The 22,874-nt window shown below is 50.6% G+C and overlaps 1 protein-coding gene across 2 annotated transcripts in view; it reads right to left on the bottom strand.

Moving 5' to 3' along the window:
* The window catches only part of COL26A1 (collagen type XXVI alpha 1 chain), a 166,684-nt gene that overhangs the window by 108,072 nt on the left and 35,738 nt on the right, over window positions 1–22,874 (bottom strand). For both annotated transcript variants that reach the window (XM_070411520.1, XM_070411519.1), the window contains exon 2: window positions 15,559–15,681. In XM_070411520.1, coding sequence (XP_070267621.1) covers window positions 15,559–15,681 — 123 coding nt within the window. The remainder of the gene's footprint in view (window positions 1–15,558; window positions 15,682–22,874) is intronic.

The raw sequence follows: 22,874 nt of genomic DNA, 5'->3' as shown, positions 1-22,874 counted from the left end.
TTCAGCAATTAAGTATGACATTAGCTGTTTTTGTTATCTTTATTAGATTGAGGACATTCCCTTCTATACCTGGTTTGCTGAGAGAATTTTTTTCTTTCTGTCATGAATAGGTGCTGAATTTTATCAAATGATTTTTCTATATCTATTGACATGATCATATTATACTTTATTCTGTTATTTTGATGAATCACATTAATTAATGTTCAAATGTTAAACCAACAAAGCATTCCTGGGATAATTCTCATTTGGTCATGATGGATTGTACTTTTTATATCTCACTGAATTCTATTTTCTAATATTTCTTTTTGAATTTTTATATCTATATTTATAAGGGATATAGTTGGAATTCTTTATCTCTTGAAAAATGCTCAAGAAACTGATAAGGGGGATCACCTCCAGGGTGGGTGGAGGCCGTAGTTCTTACTCTATACTCTATAATGCTTATGGTTTTGAATTTTGTGCCTTTTAAATCATTCAAAAAGGAATGAAATGTAAATGCTAAATAAAAAACAGATGATACTGTTATGGGCTGGATGTTTGTGGCTCCCCCACCCCCACCCCAAATTCATATGTTGAAACCCTAACCCTCAAAGTGTTAGTATTTAGAGGCGGGGCCTTTGGGAGGAATTAGGTTTAGATGAGGTCATGAGGGTGGGCCCCTGTGATGGGATTGATGTCCTTATAACAAGAAGAAGAGAGATCAGAGCTCTCTCTCTCTCCTCCGTGAGCAGACACAGAAGGCAGCTAGCTGTCTGTAAGCCAGAAAGAGGGCCTTCACCAGGAACCGAACCTGCCAGCACCTTGATCTTGGACTTCCCTGACTCCAGAACTGTGAAAAATGAATGTCTGATGCTTAGGCCACCCAGTTTATAGCATTTTGTTACAGCAGCCCAAGGAAACTAATACATATTTACATTAAGTGATTAACACCATTTCTAGGAGATGCAAATGCTAATAAATGTTATCTATTGTGATGGTTAGGGTTTTTTTCTACTACTTTAAATTTATTGATTTGTTCCACCCATCCATGAATTCATTGGTCAACTCGTGCATGTGCCCGGACTGGCGATCAAACCCAAAACCCTGGTACATCAGGACAACACTCCAACCAACTGAGCCACCCTGCCAGGGCTGTGATGGTTACTTTTATGTGTCAACTTGACTGAGTTAAGGGATGACAAGACAACTGGTAAAACATCACTTGGGTTGTGTCTGTGAGGGTCTTTCCAGAAGAGATCAGTGTTTGAATTGGTGGGCTGAGTAAAGAAGATCACTGCTGGTGAAGTTGTAAATTGGTGCAGCCACTATGGAAAAGAGCATGGAGGGTTCCTTAAAAGGTTAAAAATATAATTATTATATGATCCAGCAATCCCACTCTAGGTATACATCCAAAGGAAACCAAATCGGTGTTCCTTGCAATATTATTCACAGTAGTCAAGACATGGAAACAACCTAAATGTCCATCAACAGACAAATGGATAAAGAAAATATGACCCTAATAAATTTAAATTTTAAAATTTCATTTAAAATGGGGAAAAGTGTGATTTATCTACACATATACACAAAGGAATACTATTCAGCCATAAAAAGAAGGAAATCCTGCCATTTGTGACAATGTGGATACATCTGGAGGACTGTATACGAAGTGAAATAAACCAGACACAGAAAGACAAATACGTCATGATCTCATATATGGAACACACACACAAAACAGAGCTTATGGTTACCAGAGGCTAGGAGTTGGGAGAATGGGGGATCGGGGGAAGGGGCTATTGATCAAACTTTCAGTTATAAGAAGAGTACGTTCTGAAAACTTAATGCACAGCATGGCCACTGTGATTAATAATGTATCCTATTCTTGAAATTTGCTAAGAGAGCAGTGCCAAGTGGTCTCACCACACACAAAAAATGGTAACTATGGGAGGTGATAGATACGTTAATTAGCTTGATTTGCTAACCATTTCACAATGTGTGTATATAAAAACATCACATTGTATACCTTAAATATGCACAATTTTTATTTGTCAAAAATAAATAAATAAACAAAAGTATACACACACACACACACACACACTCTTGAGGGCCTATGTGAGACAGGAGATCAGGGCTGATTCAAGGGGCAGAGTGGTCTCCTGCCCCACCCCCAGCCCTCACCCCAGGGAGCATCCCTCTCAGATCAGACCAGCCCCCCAGACCACCTCCACAGTAAGACAAACAGCCATAATCCCAGGGTCTGCAGACTGCATTTAGCCTGTGATGGCCTCGAGGCCCTCACAGCTGAGGACACTGAGAAGAACCCAGCTTGTCTGCAAAGAGGCCGCAACCTGCACAGGGCTATCTCACCAGCAATGTGGTGGTGTCAGCCTCGCTCCTTGGCAGCAACATGGAGGGCCAAGGACCAGGTCCTGGGTGGGGGCCACATAGAACCAAAAGCGCCCCCCCCTCCCCCACCAAGAATTTAATGAGCTCCGGATATTGGAGAGAGAAGCAAGATTGCCCCGAGGCTTGAATTCTCTCCCAAAGGGAGATTCCCTACCATCCTGTTCCTCCTGATTTCGTGGTGCTATGTGTCCGTGCGGGGTGGTAGCCAGGCCTTCACCAGACCTCCCAGTGCCCCTTGTGCCCCTTGCTCAGATTCTCCAGCTATTCAAGTTCCTGTGCATCTCCCTCTCGATCTCTCTCTCTCTCTCTCTCAATATCTCTCTCCCTCGCCCTCTCTTTCTCCCAATTAAGGCCCAGTCCCCTCCACTCTCACCTCTAAGGCCCTCTCCTCCAGGAAGCCCTCCTGACGGCTCCAACCAGCTTAACATTTCCATCTGGCTCCCTGTGTCCTGCTTTCCTAGCATTTACTTCCGGTTTCAAACTGTATTCCCACATGTGACTATTAATTGATGCCCATATCTCTGCCACACAGCAGTTGGGCAACGCTGTGTATCCACTGACTGACCGAGGGTCTGACTCCTGTGATGGGGCAGTTCTCCTGGAGCCGTCTGGCCAACAGGCATCCAAGGCCACACAGTGTGGAAACAGGCTGAAGGAGGGGCAGCCCCTCACGGGTCCACAAAAAGTGCTAGATATGCCCCCTTTACAAATGACAAAATCAGCTCAGAAAAGCAAGGGGAATGTAGGGCAGTCACAGAACACTGTGAGAGTATTCCTGTCACACTCACAGACGAGGACACTGAGCCCTTCCCTAAGCTGTGCCGCTGGGGAGCAGCCAAGCCCCAACTCAGACTACACCATCAGGAAGGAGAGGAGCCAACCACGACCCACTCCTCACCGTCGACTGCACATGCCCAGACCCCTGTCTCTCCATCCGCTGCTCCCTGGACAAGTCTGAGAGGTCCGATGAGGCTTCTCTGGTTTCTTTGGCCCAGCTGAGATGGGGACACAGAGAGGGAGACGCCAGGCTGTGTAATCACATATACTGTGAAATGATTACCACGATCAAGCTAATTAACAACGGCCAGCTCGGGGCTTGAGAGGAGCGACGCAGGCAGGCGGACAAACACAGGCTTTCCCGCTGCTTTGTTTCTAGTTGATTCCAGTGCGTCTCTGCCCGTCTGTGAGTGAGTCCCCTTCTCTGAGTCCCTGTAAAGTCTGAGCTGGGTGCAGCAACCTGAGAGTCTCCAATACAATTTGGAATCTCCATCTGGTGTCTCCCACCTCCCCAGCCCTGTTTTTTTCACCCCAAGACAGGCCAGTTCTAGGGACTTCTGACTTCTCTGGATTTGCTTCCTCCTCTTGGCAGGTCCTGGGGCTTCCTCACTGTCATTTGGCAAATTCAAGGGCATAGATCCGCCTGAGGGTTGTTATTCACTCAACAAATAGCCACAGAAATCTTGACCCTACCACACTCTGGCCACTCCCGTCACTGAGTGCAGGGAGGCCTTCCTCCATGATGATCCCACCAGCCCTGTGCTCTCCTCCCACCTGCCCTGTCCAGCCTCCATCACCTCCTTCCTAGACAGTGGCAATGGCCCCTCACTGGTGCCCAGCGTCCACCCCCACCTCCAGTATTCCGGACGCCACCGAGATGCTGCAGTGGTGTTTCCAAGCACACGTTTCCTCCATTGCCCTGCCTCGTGTATCTTCACTCTTAGGACAAAACCGAATGCTGTAGTATGACCACATGGGCCTAAGATCTGGCCGCTGTCCACCTTGGCTGCTTCCCCATTCACCCCTCTCCAACCCCACTTAGAACCCCAACAGAGCTCCTTCCCATATCAGGGCTTGTCATCTGCTGTTCACTCTGCCTGAGGCACCCATTAGCTCCAACGCAGCCCCCAGGGCTCACCAGAAGTGCCACTTTCTCAGAAAGGCCCTCCTGGATCAGCCCTCTCTCAGTTCCACCCACCCCTGCAGGCTGGATCCCCTCAATTTGCACTGTCATAGAAACCTGACTTCTCTTCCAAACACTCATCACCCTTTTAATTATATACTCATCAGGCAATCATTTGTCTGATGTCTATCTCCTCCACTAAGCTGCTGGCTGCACCCCAGCGCTAGCTCAGGGTGGGGCACATCATATGCACTCAATAAAGATTGGTGGAATGAGTGGAAAAAAATCAATAAATAGCGTGTGCCAGATGGAGTCCCAGGCTGGGAACCGCAATGCTCACCAAGACATGGTGGCTCCCTGGAGGAACGCAGGGTGTCTAGCTGGGGACCATCCATGGAAATTAAGGCTGCAGGAATGGGGGGCAGGGCACGGTCACTTCTACCAGGAGGGGCCAGGAAAAGCTTCCCACCTCAGGGATACACTCAGGGGACCTCGGGGCGAGGAGGCAGACAGCACCCGGAGAACCAGGACACTGTTTGGGGTGAAATTTGGTGCATTTGGGGCAGAGTGCTTGGACAGCCAGGGCACAGACAAGGCAGCTCACGAAGGCTAGCCTGTGAAGACCTCGAACGCAGGCCAAGCTATGGACTAGGTCTGTGAACACCGTGCTGGCCAATGCTCTCCAAGCTTTCAGAGCATGTTCCAGGTCAGTCAAGTATTGTTGAGCCCACAGTACATGTATATATGTGTATGTCCATGTATTGTTTACTGTCTTTGCATATACTAAAAATCAGCACAGCTTAATTCTGCTCTTGTTTTATGTAGATTAATAAAGAAGACTGTCCATCCTGCAACAGAGCGCCTTGTGGACCCCCTGTGATACCGCACCTCCCGCCACGGTGAGGCCAACCAGGGACCGTGGCCAGAGGAGTGCCGTGAGCCGGTCTGCTTTCAAGAAACACCCCCCTGTGGCTACCTTGCAGCCAGATGGGAAGGGAGAGAGGGAATCAGGGAGGTGAGGCAGGCAGCTCCTGGTTGAGAAAGGGGGCAGGGCAGGGATGAATGGCTCACTCTGCAGGGGGAAACTGAGGCCAAGGAGGAGCTCAGGGTCAGGCTCCAGGTTATAAAGAGGCAGAGGTTTAATGGAACCAGGCTCAAAGCAGGCTCATACCTGCTCAACAGTGCTCAGAAGCTGCCCCCCTGCCACCAACCCTGAGGGTTGGAGGAGGGCCTTGCCCTCTGCAGGCCCCCGAGACCCTCTGGGGAGCTAGGAGGGCTGAGGCCATGAGGTCTTACAAGGGGCCCAGCGCAAGTCCTACAGCTGCTCAGTGACTGCTCCAGAAAGGGTGCAGATGCCCCCGTGTGTCCCCAGAGGCGCCCCTGGGCTCACCGAGACATGAGAGGACATTTGAAGCAAAGGGCCCCAGGAGGGGTGAGATGCCCATCACGGGCATCTGCAAGCAGAGGCCATGGCTCTTTGGCTTCCAAAGGCAACGTCCCAAAGCAGCCGGAGGCGCCTCGGTGGGCAGGGGGCGCTAGGGCAGGGAACGACTCTGCCAGCCCAGAGACCTCGCCTGGCGAAGCAGGTGCCCCCTCCCGGCCCGGGCACTGCAACTCGCAGAACTGTCCTCCTGCCCTGGCCCCACTTCCTCACCAGGGACCACCGCGAGGAGGACCAGACTGGGAGGTACCGAGACAGGCTGGAGACTCAACAGGAAATGGGAGTGGGGGGTTCTGAGAGGGAGGCAGCAGATTATTAATCTCTTGATTAATAGCAGAGGGCCAGCGGGAGGGGAAGGGGCTGTCCCACCGCAGTTCTGAGCAGGAGGCGGCGGGGGTCTGCAGCCTCTGGCCTCCTCGCATGGAATCCATGCGAGTCATTCCTAAAAGCCAGGCGGGAATCGCAGCAGCCCCATGGGGAGTGTGTTCTGCTCAGGTCCCCCTCCCACTAGGACCAGGACCAGGGACCACTTGAGGGGCCAGGCCCGAGAGGGGGCCACAGCCAGGCAAGCTTTCACTGCTGGGTGGGCAGCCGGGGGAGCTTCTGGCCCCGCACACAGGCCGGCTCGGGGAGGAGGGGCAGGGAAGAAGGCCATGTTTTTTGAAAAGTACAAAGTCCAGGACTTCATGTGGCCTTGCAGGCGGCAGGCAACCCAGCCGGAGGAGGGAGGCCGGCTGGCGGGGGGCCGTCTGGCGGAGGGGATTGAAGGAGGCAGAGGAAGCCCCGGAGAGTTCGGCAAAACCCTCCTCTCAGCACATCTGGAAAAGGTTGGCTCTATCGCCATCAAAGAGCCTGGAGACAGACGAGGGCAGGGAAGCGGGTGAGGAAAACTTAACCCCGGAGGCCCTGGGGCTGGTCCTTCTGAATCCCTCAGGCCCTGCGACCCGGCCCACCCCCTCCCACAGCAGAGCCGGGCTCAGGAGGGCAGGAGGGCACGTCAGTATGACATCCCCCTGCAGTGAGCGAGGAATAGAGCAAGGCAGGGTTTCCCCCATTTCCCAGAAAGGGAGACTAAGGCACACAGAGGGGAGCATGCTTGTTCCCGCTGCCCTCCTTTGGCCCCTGGTGGGCCTGAGGGCCCCTCACAGGGAACTCTGCAGGCCCAGGCTCTCCTCTCCTGGTGACATCCTCATCACCCAGATCTCTGCTCTGATGTTTCCCCCGGGGAGACCGGGACTTGGTCTCACAGGGCCACCCCGTCCCCATGTCTGTGAGCCTTTGATTGACATGCCCCCTCCACAGGCTCTGGGAGGGAGCGTCGTGTTCTTTTGCTCACTAGTGCTTTCGGCACGCGGGCGCTCACTAAGGACCAAAAAAACAACTGAACAGACCAAGCATATGAGCTGAGAAACCTGAGGCCAGGCCAGGCCCCGCAGAGCCCCTCGCCCTCTCTCCACACCACCTGCTGACTGACGCGGTCTTCTCTCTCTCTCTCTCTCTCTCTCTCTCTCTCTCACACACACACACACACACACACACACTACAAAAATCCAGTATTAAAAAAAAATCACAGAATGGGAAAATCCACACGGGATACAGCTGCATTACAATTTTTTCATTTATCAAACAGATGGATGCATTCCTTTAGCGAGCATTGTTAAGCACCTTAATGTGCCAGACCCTTCACTGAGCCCTGGGAGTAACGGGATGAGAGCATATGGTCCTGCTTTCCAGACACTCACGGGTTGGTGAAAAAGTCAGCCTCAAACCATCTCGCCGTAGCCTGTGTGGTTCAGTGATTAGAGCATTGGCCCTCTTGCTGAAAGGTCTCGGGTTCGATTCCCAGTCAAGGGCACGTACCTGGATTGCAGTTCGAACCCCAGCCCCGGTGGTTGGGGCACATGCGGGAGGCAACCAATTGATGTTTCTCTCTCCCTTCCTCTTCCTTCCCTCCCTTCAACCCCTCCCCCCGCCCCCCACCATCCCCCAGCCCAGGCTGCTTCTCCGAACTTCACGTCTATGCCAGCCCCCACCCAGCTGCGCCAACTCTTCTCCCAGATCATTCCTGGCAGTTTGCAAACATGCTCCTGTATCTCCCATCTTAAAAACAACCAAACAGCCCTGGCCGGTTTGGCTCAGTGGATAGAGCGTCGGCCTGCGAACTGAAGGGTCCCAGGTTCGATTCCGGTCAAGGGTACATTCCTGGATTGTGGGCTTGATCCCCATTGGGGGACTTGCAGGTGGCAGCCAATCCATGATTCTCTCTCATCATGGATGTTTCTATCTCTCTCTCCCTCTTCCATCCTCTCTGAAATCAATAAAAATATTTAAAAAAAACACCAAACAAACAAAAACCTCCACTGACCTCCTGCTGTCCGTAGCTTCTGGGCCCCATTTCATTTCATGCTTCCTCCACAGCAACTTCTTTAAAGAGTTTTCTAGTCTCCCAGGCTCTATTTCCTCACCTTTCATTTTTCTCCTCCACCCATGCCATCTCAGCCTCCATCCCCTCCACTCCCCAAAACTGCACTTGCCAGGGTGCCCAGTGACCCCACATTCCCAAATCCAATGGTCACTCCTTGGCCTTTATCCCACCAGACTCCCAGAAGTATTAGGAGACTCCCCCTTCCTCTTCCTCCCAAAACTCATCTCCCAGGAAACTCACCTCCTCCTGCTCTGGCTGCTCCTTCTCACCCCCTTAGCTGGACTCTCCTCCTTAGCCCACCTCTAGATTAGGGTGCCAGGACTGTTCCAGGATCATACGGTTACATTTAACATCTCTGACATTGGGATTCATGTTACAGTTGATGATGTGCTATAGTTTACTTAGCAGCATTCTTAGTAATTATAAGATAATGCACTTCTTCCTACCGATGGCATCTTAGAATCCACGAAATACACTATGGCCCTGGCCCCAGAGCTTCCTGGTACTCCGGACTTTTTTACTCAACCTCCTACCTGCACCCCTCCCCCCGTGCCATGAATGAATAATACCAAAACATTGAAAACATGAAATGCACAATACATGCATATTAATGTATATATATATACATATATGTATATATATTCTGCATAAGACTCTCAAGAGGATGAAAAGGCAAGCCACAGAGTGGGAGAAAATATTTGCTAACCAATAACTAACAATGAGCTAATATTAGAATATATAAAGAAATCTCAAAACTAAACAGTAAAATCACAAATAATCCAATTAAGTGCACAAAAGATGGCCCATTTAATGGGAAAAAGACACGAAGAGACATTTCATCGAGAAGATATACAGTTGGCAAATAAACACATGAAAAGATGTTCAACATTATCAGCCATTAGGGAAACACAAATTAAAACCACAATGAAATAGACTGCGCAGAATGGCTAAAGTAAAATACAATGACAACACCAAATGCTGGCAGGGATACAGAGAGACTGGATCGCTCAGATTTTGCTGGTGGGAATGTAAAAGGGTACGGCCACTCTGGAAACAGTTTGGCGGTTTCTTAATAAACTAAACATGCAACTACCATATGACCCAACAATTGCACTCCTGGGCATTTACCCAGAGAAATGAAAACATGTTTACACAGAACCCTGCATGTTTATAGCAGCTTTATTCACAAGAGCCCCAACCTGGAAACAACCCAGATGTCTTTCAACAGGTGAATGATTAAACTAACGGTGGCACATCCATACTGGGGAATACTACTCAGCAATCAAAAGGAATAACCTTTTTTTTAAACAGACTTTTTTTTTTAATATATTTTATTGACTTTTTACAGAGAGGAAGGGAGAGAGATAGAGAGTTAGAAACATTGATGAGAGAGAAACATCAATCAGCTGCCTCCTGTACATCTCCCACCATGGATGTGCTCGCAACCAAGGTACATGCCCTCAACCGGAATCGAACCCGGGACCTTTCAGTCCGCAGGCTGACGCTCTATCCACTGAGCCAAACCGGTTTCGGCGAAACAGACATTTTTTCATCCTCACCTGAGAATATGTTGTTGTTGTTGTTTATTGATTTTACAAGTAGAAAGAGAGGAAGGGAAAGAGAAAGAGAGAGAAACATCAATGTGAGAGAGAAACATTGATCTGTTGTGTCCCACATGTGTCCAGACCAGAGATCAAAACCACACCCTAGGTATGTGCCCTGACCAGGAATCAAAGCCTAACCCTCCTGGCCAGGGCAGGAGTAACTACTGATACACCCAGCAGCCTGGGTGAGTCTTCAGAAAACTATGATGAGTGATTCCAAAGGTTATATACTGTCTGATTCCATTGTTGAAATGGCAACAGGAATTATAGAAGTGGAGAGCAGATTAGTGGTTGTCAGAGGTAAGGCGCGGGGAGGTCAGAGGAAGTAGGTGAGGCTATAAGGGGGCAACATGCGGGGTCTTTGTGGGGAAGGAAATGCTCTAAATCTCGACTGCATCAGTGTCGATCCCGGTTACGGGCCGTACTATAGTTTTGCAAGATGTTGCCATTGAGAGGAACAGGGTAAAAGGACATGGGATCTCCCTGTGATATTTCTTACAGCTACAGGTGAGTTTACCATGATCTCAAAATGTTTAATTTAAGCACAAACACCCCAATCAGGTCATTCCTCATCTCTACTTAAAACCCTCAATGGCTTCCCAATATGCTTTCAATAAAAGTCAAACTTAAGCTCTGCCTATACCAGTGATGGCGAACCTATGACACGCGTGTCAGAGGGGACACGCGAACTCATTTTTTTGGTTGATTTTTCTTTGTTAAATGGCATTTAAATATATAAAATAAATATCAAAAATATAAGTCTCTGTTTTACTATGGCTGCAAATATCAAAAAATTTCTGTATGTGACACGGCACCAGAGTTAAGTTAGGGTTTTTCAAAATGCTGACACGCCGAGCTCAAAAGGTTCGCCATCACTGGTCTGTACTCTCCTCCTCGCCTGTTCTGCTCCTGGACACGGACCTTCTGTCTGCTGCAGGGCCTTTGCACTAACTGTCTTCACACGGAGGTTCTTTCTCATCACTCACTGCTCAGCATCAATGTCATCTCTTCAGAGTCTCTCTCCTGCCTCCTCTAAAGCAGCCCCCACTTCACGCTCAGTCACATCACCTGGCTGTAATTTCCTGTCCTCGTTAGGAGCGGGTATGTCTTCTTGTTTTCGTATTTGGGTGAATGTAAATTCCATGAGAGGATTTGGTCTAATTCTCTATCCTGTTCACCCCGCCCCCAGAGCATAGTATACTCTCAATAAATATTTGTGGAAATGTTGAGCGAATGAATCAAGCAAGGAAAGCAGGGGGAGCAGGGGGGGGCACAGGGAGGGGCCTGGCGCACATGCCAGTCCCCGCGTGCATTCCAAATAGGCTTCACTCTGCCCAGATCCTGTTACACTCACGTTTTCACAACCACACCCTCCCTTCGCCCACCTGCACACTTTGTCATAAAAATGTCATCAGAATGTAATGAGATGACTTCATAGCCCTCTGCAAAGAGAGGCCCCACCAAGGATTTTGGCCACTCTGACCCCTAACTGTGCAGAAATGCAGAAACTCCTTCTCCTGCCCTCGCCCAGGCTTCGCACTGAGTGGGGGCAGGCAGCAGGAGGACACTGAGGCCAGTGCCCCAAGCGCTCAGCCGGCAAACTAGCTCTGGTGTTCTCTCACCAGCCACTGCTTCTCACTTGATATTTGAATCTCTTCTCAGAGAGTCATAGGCAACTACAGGGCTTATCACAAGCCAGACACTGGCCTAGAAATGCCATAGCACAGACATTGAACCCCCCAGTTGCTTCAGGAGATGGGTCTAATAATCATTTTTACCATCAAAACAAATGAGACCCCAACCCCCACTCCTCCTCTTCCTACCCCTAGATCAACACACACACTGTGTGTGGAGTCAGCCCTCATGTCCCAGCTCCATCCACTCACCCCACTCTTGCAAACAGCCACCCCTCACCTGCCCCTTGGGGCTCAGGGTGTGCCCACCACAGGCACAGTCCCCAGATTCAGGGGAGAGGCCAGTGCAGGCCTGGAAGCCACTCAGGGCTGTTCAGCCAGGTACCCAGGTCTCGAAGAGGGCCACAGGGTCGAGATGGACACATCCCCCTGGCCTCATGGACTCCTTGCCCCGTGAGGATGGGCATGGCTGGAGGAGGGCCAAAATGGCCTCCCTAAAGGGCAGGGCCCAGAACAGGGGCTCCCCTTTGCTGGGTGGAAGGGCCGTATGCCCTAAGAACTCGGCTCTGTGGCCCGGCGTGGAGGAGAGGCAGGCAGGCTCCTGGTCATGCCTAAGTACATTCCATCTTTCACGGCTCCACAGGTGGCAAAGTGTAGCGATCCTGCTCCCCTCAGAAAATCCAGAGCCCTAAGCAAGCAGGATCTTTCCAGGCACACGTATGAAGGGTGGTGGGGCCCTCACACCTTCCTTGGTGCCTCCTACACACTGCTTTGGGCCCTCACTGCCCAAGGTGCTCTCATCCTGGGGAGAAGGGAGACAGCCAGCAGGAGGGGTGGAGAGATCATTCTATTGAACTGGAGGCTCTGGGTCTAGGCACTGCAGAAGCCAAAGGAAGACCAGCCAAGCCCCAGCTCCTCATCTGAGTGCAGCGGGCCTGTGTGACAGGCACAGTGGGCCCTCCCGGTTCACATATCCCCACCATCCATCACCACCAGCCCCACGCAGGGGTCTGAGCCCCGGGGCCTCTCTCTCCGTGGCCACCTCTGTCCTAGATCTCCAGCTGTTCCCTCCCTTTACTGTGAGGCCCTGCCTCGGCTCAGATGTCACCTCCTCACAACAGCCTTCCCCGAGCGGCCGTCAGGACGAAGGGACCCTCCCACAGCAGACTGGCTTACCCTAAACCCCAGCCAACATCGTTTTCGTTTTGTTGTTGTTCATCCTCACCCGGGGATATTTGTTCCATTGATTTGTTTAGAGAGAGTGGAAGGGAGGGGGAGAGACCGAGAGAGAGAAACATGCATGTGAGATTGGTTGCCTCATCCATGTGCCCTGATCGGGGCCTGGGATTGAGCCTGCAACCGAGGTACGTGCCCTTGACCTGAATCAAACTGAGGCCCTTCAGTCCGAGGGCCGGTGCTCTATCCACTGAGCCAAACCAGATAGGGCCCCAGCTACCACTTAGATGTCATCCTTTACTTGCCCCTAAAGTGCCATCACCTCAAGGACAGACAGACAGACAGTGCTGTACCCTCATTAAGCCAGGACCTGTCATGCAGCCAAGCCTCCAAGGAAACATGAATGAATGAATGAATGAACGAATGAATGAATGGTGAGAGACTGAACAAACAAGAAATTCCAGACACCCTGGGAGGGGCCCTCTGGGGTGGGGGTTTTCCCAGGCAAAGCTAGACTCATTTCTAGGAGGAAGAGGTGTGACACAGCTATCGCCCATTCTGAATGGTGGGCACGTGGCGCAGCCCTGTGCCCCGGGAGGACGTCTTGACATCCCCACAACTCCACGGAGGGGACCCCTGAGTCCAGGTGATCGGGTCAGCCCATTAACAACCATTTATTAAGCTCGACTCCGTGCCAGGCCACTTCCTTGGTGCAGTTATGGTGAGCAAGTGGACTGGGGGAGAGGGATGGGTTAGCGTCCGGCCCAGACTCAGACACCCAAACTGGGGAGAAGGCAGGAGGGCAGCAAACAGCCAGGGATGAGGGCAGCACTCCGGCCTTAGCCACAGACCCAGGCAGGCCCCGGGCTCCAGGTAACACAGGCGCATGGGTCAGAGGGGAGCCCTTGCCCATGCAGCAACCAATCACACGTCACCCAGAGCCCCTCCACTCTCACTTCCCATCCCCACCCACTGACGAGCCCTTCCCCACCCGCTCAGCCAGGTTAAACCAGGACAAGCCAGAGGGCACCTCCTTCCAAGGGCTATCTCCACAGGCTCACACCCAAAAGCTGCCCCCACCCTGGGGTCAGGGCCACTCTCATGCCCACTCTGACTTGGCTTCCACAGCCATTTTTCTTCCTCCCTGAAACCCTTCCAGCCCTTCTCCATCCAGGCTCTGCCACTCCTTTCTGACAACTAGGCTGTGGCACCATGTCCTCCCTTCTGGTCACCTTGTCACGGCCACATGAGGGAATTGGGAAGGAGCGCTTAAGCTCTATCTCCAAACATGGCCAGAAGAAGAAAGGAAGAAGTGCCCTTTACATCATTTTTTTAAACAAAGACACTTCTTTGGGTGCAGATAACATAACACAGTGATGTTAATTCTAAACAATGTTTTTAATTTTTAGTCCAGTGGTCATCAATCCAGTAGTCATAATAGCTGCTTTCTTGTTATTTTTGCTAACAGTTGTGTGTGTGTGGGGAGGGCAGGGGGAGGGAGGCCACAAGATTGCTTAGGCCCAGAGTTTGCGCTGTTTTAACATCCCAAAGCTTGAGACATAGATGTGCAAGGCAGTTCCTCTGGCATGGCAGCTCCGGTTCCATTTTAAAGTGGCTCCACTTATTGGGTTTTTTTTACAACTCCAAAGCCCACCGTACTACACCCCCCAACCCCTATAGCAGGCTAGCAAAACAGTAAGGACAGCAAGGAGACGTGACGTGCATAGAGCTGATATGAACAAAACACCACAGCAAGAGAGGGCAGGGGAACTGTTCCCAGGCCCAAGAGGAAAACTCCTTCCTCGATAGTCAGAAATGAAAAGGGAAACAGGAGAGCATACAGGGAGCGAGGAGGAGCTAGAGTTTCTTTATTATGTGATGATGAGAACTGCCTTTTTCTTGCCCAGGGAGATGCTGACTAATATCCATTCAAACACAACCATATCTTCACCTCAGACGATGCATTTGGTGGACGCCTGTGCACAAGCTAAACTAAAACATACCAAAGGGATCCCGACAAATTTGCACCAGCCCTCATGAAAACGAGTCATCTTTCCTCTTTCTCTTTCTTATGTTGTCATGACAAGAAGTCTAGATCATTAAGTGACAAAGGTGTTAGCTGACGCAACTGCAGCCATCATGTTGCAGTATAGAGATGTATTGAACCAATTGGTGGTACACCTCAAACTTAAACAATGGTGTATGTCAATTATATTTCTATTTTAAACAAGAAAAGAAACCTAGGATATATCCATGACCTAGAGATTGCAGTGATGGTCAAAGTAGAGCAAGAGCCGGCTGGTGTTGCTCGGTGGTTAAGCGTCGACCTATGAACCAGGAGGTCACAGTTTGATTCCCAGTCAAGGGCACATGCCTGGGTTGCAGGCTTGATCCCCAGTAGGGGGTGTGCAAGAGGCAGCCGATCAATGATTCTCTCTCATCATTGATGTTTCTATCTCTCTCTCCCTCTCCCTTCCTCTCTGAAATCAATAGAATGCATTTTTTTAAAAACACAATAGTTAAAAATAAATAAATAAATCTCTCCCTGTGAATGCTGAGAGCCACTGAAAGCTACAGTCCAGAGTGGGGCTCATGAGAGAGACGGGCTGGAGGCAGGCTGGACTTTCAAGGGCATCACAGACCCACATTCTAGTCTGGAGCCCCACAGCAGCTGGTTCTGTCTTCAGCCTCTCCTGGCTCTCTCCCGCCCCTTCCATCCCCGCCCCCTCATTGACCATGGGGAGTTTCTGCTAATCAAACACCCACTGGATTGTGAGGTTATGCCAGGGTGGGGAGCAAATCCCTTTCATCTTTGCACACACATACCCCCCTCCACCCCCCGCAAGCCCCCATGCACAGAAGTTGCTGCATAAATGCATGCTTGACTCCTGTTTCTGAGTGTCAACCCGCCTCCCTCACAGCTGTGCTGGGGTTGGATTCATCCAAGGGAACAGAAAAGAAGGGCAGTGCCAGCCAGCCAGCCCTGCGGCCTTTACCTCACAAGGTTGGCACAGGGCCCGGGCCACCGGCAGCTCTGGTACACGCGCTGGACCACTGTCTCCGAGCCGTTCTGTACCTGGCAGGACACCGTCCGTGTTACCGTGTGATGGCACCAGTGCCTGTAGGGAGAACAACAGTCACATCAGCACTGACTGCTCCTGAGGTGCCAGCTTCTGGTCAAAAGCCCCCTCCACAAGCCTGGGGCTCGTCCTCTTGGGTACAGGGCACACTGAGACGGAGACCCTCTGTTCAGGTCTAAAAGGAAGGAAGAATACCACCCCTTTGGCTACCAAACCCTGGCATCATCAGAGTCATCAAGCACTCCATGTGGAATCAGTGAAAAAAGCTGTACCCCTGCCTGCCCGCCCGGGAAACAGACGAGGAGATGATTACAACCTACAGGAACACGGGTCATAGGTACAGCCACATCATGAGGAAGGGAGCTCTGGGAACAAAGCAGGCCCCCAGCCCAAGTTTAAGAAACCTGAGTTCTGGAAGAGACGAGTCAGCTGACCAGACACGTGGGGACGATGAGCGAGAGTGGCATTAGCAGAGGAGGGAGCAGTGTGAGCAGAGGCACCGGGAGATAGACCATGAGATGCAGCTGTCTCACGAGGACCTGGTGCAATTAGACATGCCCAGGGGCTGTAGGGAGGGGAGGAGTCGAGAGAAAGAAAGGCATGGCACCTACCAGAACAGACGTGGGTCTGAGCATGAGGCCAGCGGGAAGCCACTGAAGGACTCTGCGCAGGGAAATGACCCGCGGGGGTCTGAGGTTCTTGTCAGAGGGCCACAGCGGAAGGAGCCAGACAGACAGGACCCAGATCCCCATCCCTGCTGGTATCGAGAATCAGGTATGGGACTCACCTGTTTGAGACAGGTGTGGTCAGAATGCCTAAAACGCTGATGACCTCCTGGAGAAACTGGGACCCTCGCAAGATCAATGAATCCTTGCACACTCTCCATCCTTCACTTATGCCACCAACCCTCCAAAAGGCAATGCAGCAGGAAACAAAGAAACAGAGACAACTAATGGAAAACCCCAAATAGCAGGAATTTCAAATTATTTGAGGAAAAAAGCTAACACCATGAAAAAAAGGCACCAACTCAACATAGAATAAATCACACCTCGGGGGGGGGGGGGGGGGGGACAATTAATAAAGCAAATAAATGGAAACAATTTTTAAAGCATAATGTCCTCAAAGAGACAAGAGAATTTTTCACTCATAAAAAATATTATGAAATAAAGAAATAGACATCTTGGAAATGAAATGTATGGCTATGAAAATAAAAGGTTCACCAATTTGTCTGAGAAACAGAATGGGTACTGGTAAAGAGTAAGCTGATGAGCTGGAAAAAGCCATGAACTTTCCAAGGATGCACTGCAAAGGGAAAAAAAGATAGAAAATGTGGGGGCAGAGGTGAGGGACCTAGAAGGCAGCTCTAGAAGGGAGGTCAGAGGGAACAAAGGGAAATATATAGCTGAAGAAATAATACAGAAAATTTCTGAGAATAAATAGAGACTTGTGGTCTTAATGTGAAAGGACCCACTGAATGCTAAGCAAGATGAACAAAAACAGACAGATTGTGGTGGGATTTCAGAACACTCCGGACGAAGAGAAACTACTAAATGCTATAAAAAGAAAAACAGATTACCTACAATCAATTGAAATTAGATTTCTTACCAGCAACATTGGGATCAAGAATATAGCGACACAAGTACTTCAAAGCTCCTAGAGGAAATACTTAAAACCAGAATTCTATACCCAGGCAAACTCTCCTGCTAAGGAAACGGTGAGATAAAGACATTGTTAGGTGCACAAGAAATCAGAAAGTTACCAGTCACCTTTTCTGAAAGAATTACTAAAGGATGTATTGCAGCAAAATAAAATAAAGGACATAAGATGAATATATGAAATGTGAGAAGCAATTATGAACAAAGAAACAATAATAAGACTTAATAACAGCCTAGATCTAAAATCCAAGATGATTGCAATATGGAAGATGGCAGAGAGGAGGCAGAAGGAAGCAAAAGTTGCTGAGATTTTTGTCTTGTGTAAAGGAAAGGATATAGAAGCTGTGCAACTTTCAGTGTAGTAGAAAAGTATACAATTAAACATATTCTTGAATTTGAAGATAAATACTAGCAAGGCAAAACTGACCAACCACACAAAAAAAGTAAAACTGAAAATTCTATTAGCCCAACAAAATGCTGAGAAAGTAGCTACAGAAAATACAGCAATTAGAAGGTAGTGTTAGTAGAAAGGAAAAGAAAGGTACTAAGAAAGATGCAAACAGAAATTAATGAAATAGATTACTTTAAAAAGTGAATCAACAAAACCAAAAACAGGTTTTAAAAAAATTCAAATAGGCAATTCTTAATGAGAAACAAAGGGCATAGACATTAAGAACAAGAAAAAAACATTCCAAAAAGAGATTCGAAATTGTAAGTAAACTAGAGGCCCAATGCACCAAATTCATGCAAGAGTAGGCCTTCCTTCCCCTGGCTGTTGGCACCTGGACCCGGTATTCCCTCGCAGAGGGAGGCCCCACCCACCGAAGCCCACTGGTCAGTGGCTTGGGCCTCCCTCTTTGGAGCAATCTTGGAGCCCCCCAATTGATTGCCCTGCCGGCCAGTGGCGGGGGCCTCCCTCTGCGGGGCAATCATGGGTCGATGGCCGGCCCCCAACCAATCACATTGCACCCGCCTTGGCTGGCCTGGCACCAGTGGGTGTCATAGCATGGTCCCGGATGGTCATCCGGATGGTAGTCCGGATGGTCATTCCGCTGTTCAGCCATTCGGTCGATTTGCATATTACGCTTTTATTATATAGGATATTATGTATGATCTTACAGCAAAATCTTGACAATTTTCTGCCGAAACCGGTTTGGCTCAGTGGCTAGAGCGTCGGCTTGCGGACAGAAAGGTCCCAGGTTCGATTCCAGTCAAGGGCATGTACCTGGGTTGCGGGCACATCCCCATTAGGAGATGTGCAGGAGGCAGCTGATTGATGTTTCTCTCTCATCGATGTTTCTAACTCTCTATCTCTCTCTCTTCCTCTCTGTAAAAAATCAATAAAATATATTTTTAAAAAATCTTGACAATTTTCTATGAAAATATATACTACCAATATTGGCACAGTCAAAAATACCAGAGAAGAAAATGAGAAAGTAGACAAAAGTCAACCCCTCTCCCCAAAGGCACCAAGAGACTTCATTCAAAACATGGTTCCACCACCAACCTTCTGTGTGACTTGAGCAAAGTTGATAAGCCCTCCCTGGGCCTCAGTTCAATGAAAAATGCTACCTTTCAAGGTGTTGTGAGATCTCGACAAGCACATCCAGGGTAGTGGTATGTAAACCGTGCCTCGCTACAAACCGAAAGGTATTGATTAGCTGGCTCCTGAAACCCACCATGTTTATAAGAGCCTAAGGCTTGTCTCTCCCATTTTGCAGTGGGGAAAAGAAGTACTGGAAGGTTAAACCTCATTGCCCACAGCTGAAACCGGAGCCTGAGCTGGGAAGGGGACCCAGCCTACCTGCCCAGGGGACCAGCACCTACAAACCTAGACTCCTGCCTCTGCCTGTTACTCAGGGAAACTGGGTCTGGAACAGGTATGAGACATCACAGGCCGGAGCCCTTCCTTCATTTCTCCCAGGGAACATCAGCCCCGTCTCAGTATGAGTCTCTTCAGGATGAACCATGGTCCAATCCAAGGACAGCACTCCACCCCCAAGACCTGCCCCCAGCGGTCTGGAACAGACTGTCCAGCCATCTCTGAATCACACTGGGTCAGGGCTTTGTATAGAGAAATGAGCTGTGAATTCTAAAACATTTTCAAATGCCACGATTCATCATCTCCAGACATTTGATCTTTTAATGGGCTGTAAATGGCTTCCCAACTCAAAACCTGGCCAAAAACAACCAAGAAGGCAGGCAGAGACAAGGAAAGAAGGCTCTGGGGCTTTCAGATGGAATTCAAAACCTTGTTCATCTGCAGACACCTGAGGCTCTGGGAAATCTGGCTGCCGCTTAGGACCCCCGTAGCCTGAGCACTGTGTGTATGTCTTCCATTTGGGGGGTGACAACATGCCACCGTCCATGCCCACCCCACACCCATCAGTGGTAGGTGACAGGGTTGTACGGGCTACAGTTCACTCCACCCAGAGGCCAGCTTGACAGGAGATGTCCATCCCTTTTATGACCCTCCTGGAAGGATGGTCCAGGAGCACAGAATTTGAGAGTGACAGAGCTGGTCCTTGGCTGCCTAGGCCGTGAGGGTGCCCTCCTCAGCAGCCTCATCTTTGGGCATCATTTCAGTAACATCTCTTTGTCATCTCCCCTCACCTTCTCCAGCTGAGCTCTCATGGAGGGTCCAGGGTGGGAAACCCACTCCCAGTCTTGGAGATCTGCTCCCTGCCAGGTCCCTCCCTTATGAGAGGAGGCCCACTCCCAGATGGGAGGAGCGATTGACTTGGCCCTGCTCTCCAGGCTCACGGGCTCCCACAGCAGCTTTCACTAAGTGTTTGGCTCCGTGGCTTGGCTGAGCCGTGAAATCCTTAATTTAGGGTCCTTTGAGAAAACAAGTGCTAAGTGGCTTCAGGAAATTATGTCACAATGGAACGGACAGGCTTTCAGGAGGACATCCCTGGCCCATGCTCACTTCTGAACATAACCACCCAACCTGTTTCCGCTGCTGCCTGCCACCCAGGGAGACGCCCCTGCAGCAGCCCCCCTCCCCAGAGGCCTGGCTCCCCACACAGGCCCTGAGCCCCTGTTTTCCTATCTGAGCTTTGCTTTGGGGCCTGATCTTACGCTTCCCTTCCAGGACCCTGTGCTCTGAGCCTAAACCAGGCCCCAGGGTTTGACAGTGCCCTCCCTCTCCATGAGGACCACCCAATCTGCCCCATTCCCTGTCCCACCCCGGGAGTCACCTCAATGCTTCCTCTCATCTGTGCTCCACTTGCTGGACTAGGGCCATACTTCATCATAACCCATGGGACACCTCAAGTTACACCATTTCACTCTGGTCAGTACTGAGCCCATCACTACCCAACCCTACTTCGCTCCATCTTGGTGACCAGCACCATTAAGCCCCAGGTCCCCTAACCCAGAACTCCACCTTCTTCCTCCCTCACTCCCCATGGCCCGCCAATCAGCCCCCATGTCAGACAAGTCTACCTCCTGCACCCTTCCCTACCCTCTTCCCATGGTCCTGAGTCAGTCAGTCATGCTCATCTCTCACCCTCAGCCTCAGCCCTGTTGGTCTCCCTCTACCTGCCACCAGAGGGCGCTCCCTCAAACACAACCCTGCCCTGTTACCTCCCTTCTTGAAACTTTCTTAGCTCCTAATCCCCCACGGTTCCCACCCACCTCCCAGATTCCACCTCCCACCACACTCCATCTTGTCATTTACACTGTCACACTGTCCTCCCCGGCCTGCCATCCCACCTTCTCTCATTCAGCCAATTCTTAGCCTACCAGTCTCCATTCAGGTCCCAACCCCTCCTGAGAGCCCTCCCTAACCCCCTGGCCAGGAAAGTACTCTCACCTCATGCTCCACAGGGCCTGTGCATACTTCTGTCCTAGCCTTCTCATACCAGAAGACTACAGGTGGGCTCCTGAGGACAGCAGGCCCAGGGCAGACCTCCTTAAGGTGTGTTGATCTGACCCCAGGCCCTATGTTCCAGGAGGACCTTCTCCCGTCCACACTCACTCACCAAAAAACTGCTTTTTGGGTTCTGCTGTGCAGGCCTGGGGTCCTAGCATATTCTGCACCCGTGGCTGCAGCCACATACCTCAATGTTGGAGGTGTCCAGTTTCAGGCCTCTCTCCACCTGCCCCTCATTCTAAGTACCAGGCCATCTCCTACCTAACTCCCAGAGAGGTCAGTTCCAGGGAATCTGCCTGCTAGCTAAGCTGAAGAACCTCTGGGAGAACCTATGTTTGTGATGAATGACTAAACTGATAGGCGATAACTCGGGCCTCATATGACTGAGGTGACACCCATGAAGCAGATCCCGTGGGTCCTTGGCTGGTCCCCAGAGACGTAGGCAGATGACCCAGCTAACAGCCCCTTCCGAGGAGAGTGTACAGCTCTGGCACAAAAGCCAGCCCGACTCCTGTTCATACAGAGACCCTCTCCTTCGGGGAGTCAGTCAGATCCAGCACCCCAAGACCTGCCTTATGGTTGGCAACGCAGTTTCACATACTGTTGTCGTATGCCATATGTTAAAGCCCTAACCCCAAGCACTTCAGAATGTATTTGGAGATAGGGTCTTATCTCCAAGTCAGACCTTCATTCATCTTCACACAACCCTGGACAGTAAGGATTGTCATTGTTCCACTTTTACAGATAAGGAAACTGAGGCACGGGGCAAGGGTTTGTGACATGTCCAAGGCTGTCCCCTTAGGCACTCAGCCATATTGCCATATTGACTTGTGTCTCCACTCGCAGCCATGCCACCAGGAGAGGCCCGAGCAGCAGACCGCGATGGAGGCTGCCTTCCTGAAGGAAACTGGAAGACCAGGAGCTGGCAGACACAGGGGCCTGGTCTTGGGAGAGAGTCAGGATCCAAGCTAGGTCTCCCCAGCCCTGAGCTAGGAGCCAAATCTAACAAGATGAAACATGACCAGGCGAATGTGGAGTCCGGCACTGCATCCCCAAAACCCAGCAGACAAGCCCCAAAACACAAAGGCAATCTAGGCTGTCTTAATAGAATCATGTCGAGAAAACCCCTTCTCCCCGCCCTCCCCACTGGCTGGCCACGTGTGGTGGACACTGGGTTGTGCCACCCAGATCCCCTTCAATGAAGGGCCTTTAGCCCCAGCTGCCAGAAGCACTGTCAGCAAGCGTCCATCCGCAGCCTCCCCTGCCAGTGCTGCCTCATCTACCCAGAGCTGCCTCGCCCATGACCCGGCACTTCCCAGGGCAGTCCCCATCCAGTGCCTGCTTGTCAGGGCGACTCTGAAGGACCATTCCAGCTGCAGAGCTCCCCGGAGGTCATTGGTAGCTGTCACTGGGCCTGCATCACAGCTCAACTGCTCCTTCTACGCCCACCTGCTCTGTCCCCTCCCTTCCACAGGCATCACTCCTGAGAGCCGTCCCAAATGCACATCTTCCATGTTGGAGCTGTCTCAGACCCTGCTTCCTGGAGACTCAACCTCGTGTCTGCCATGAGCCCCAACAGGAAAAAAAAAAAAAGCTAACATCCAGTGCCCTGGAACAAGAAGGCTGTGGCCACTGTCCCGTGAGCAGGTGACAGGGGAAGGGCTGACCTGCAGAGCGGTGAGTATCCCTGGGCAGAGGAC

Source organism: Myotis yumanensis, unplaced genomic scaffold, assembly GCF_028538775.1.
Source record: "Myotis yumanensis isolate MYYU_CA2020_CCGP unplaced genomic scaffold, mMyoYum1.0.hap1 SCAF_4, whole genome shotgun sequence".
Taxonomy (NCBI): Eukaryota; Metazoa; Chordata; class Mammalia; order Chiroptera; family Vespertilionidae; genus Myotis; species Myotis yumanensis.
This window is presented reverse-complemented; position numbering and strand designations above follow the sequence as displayed.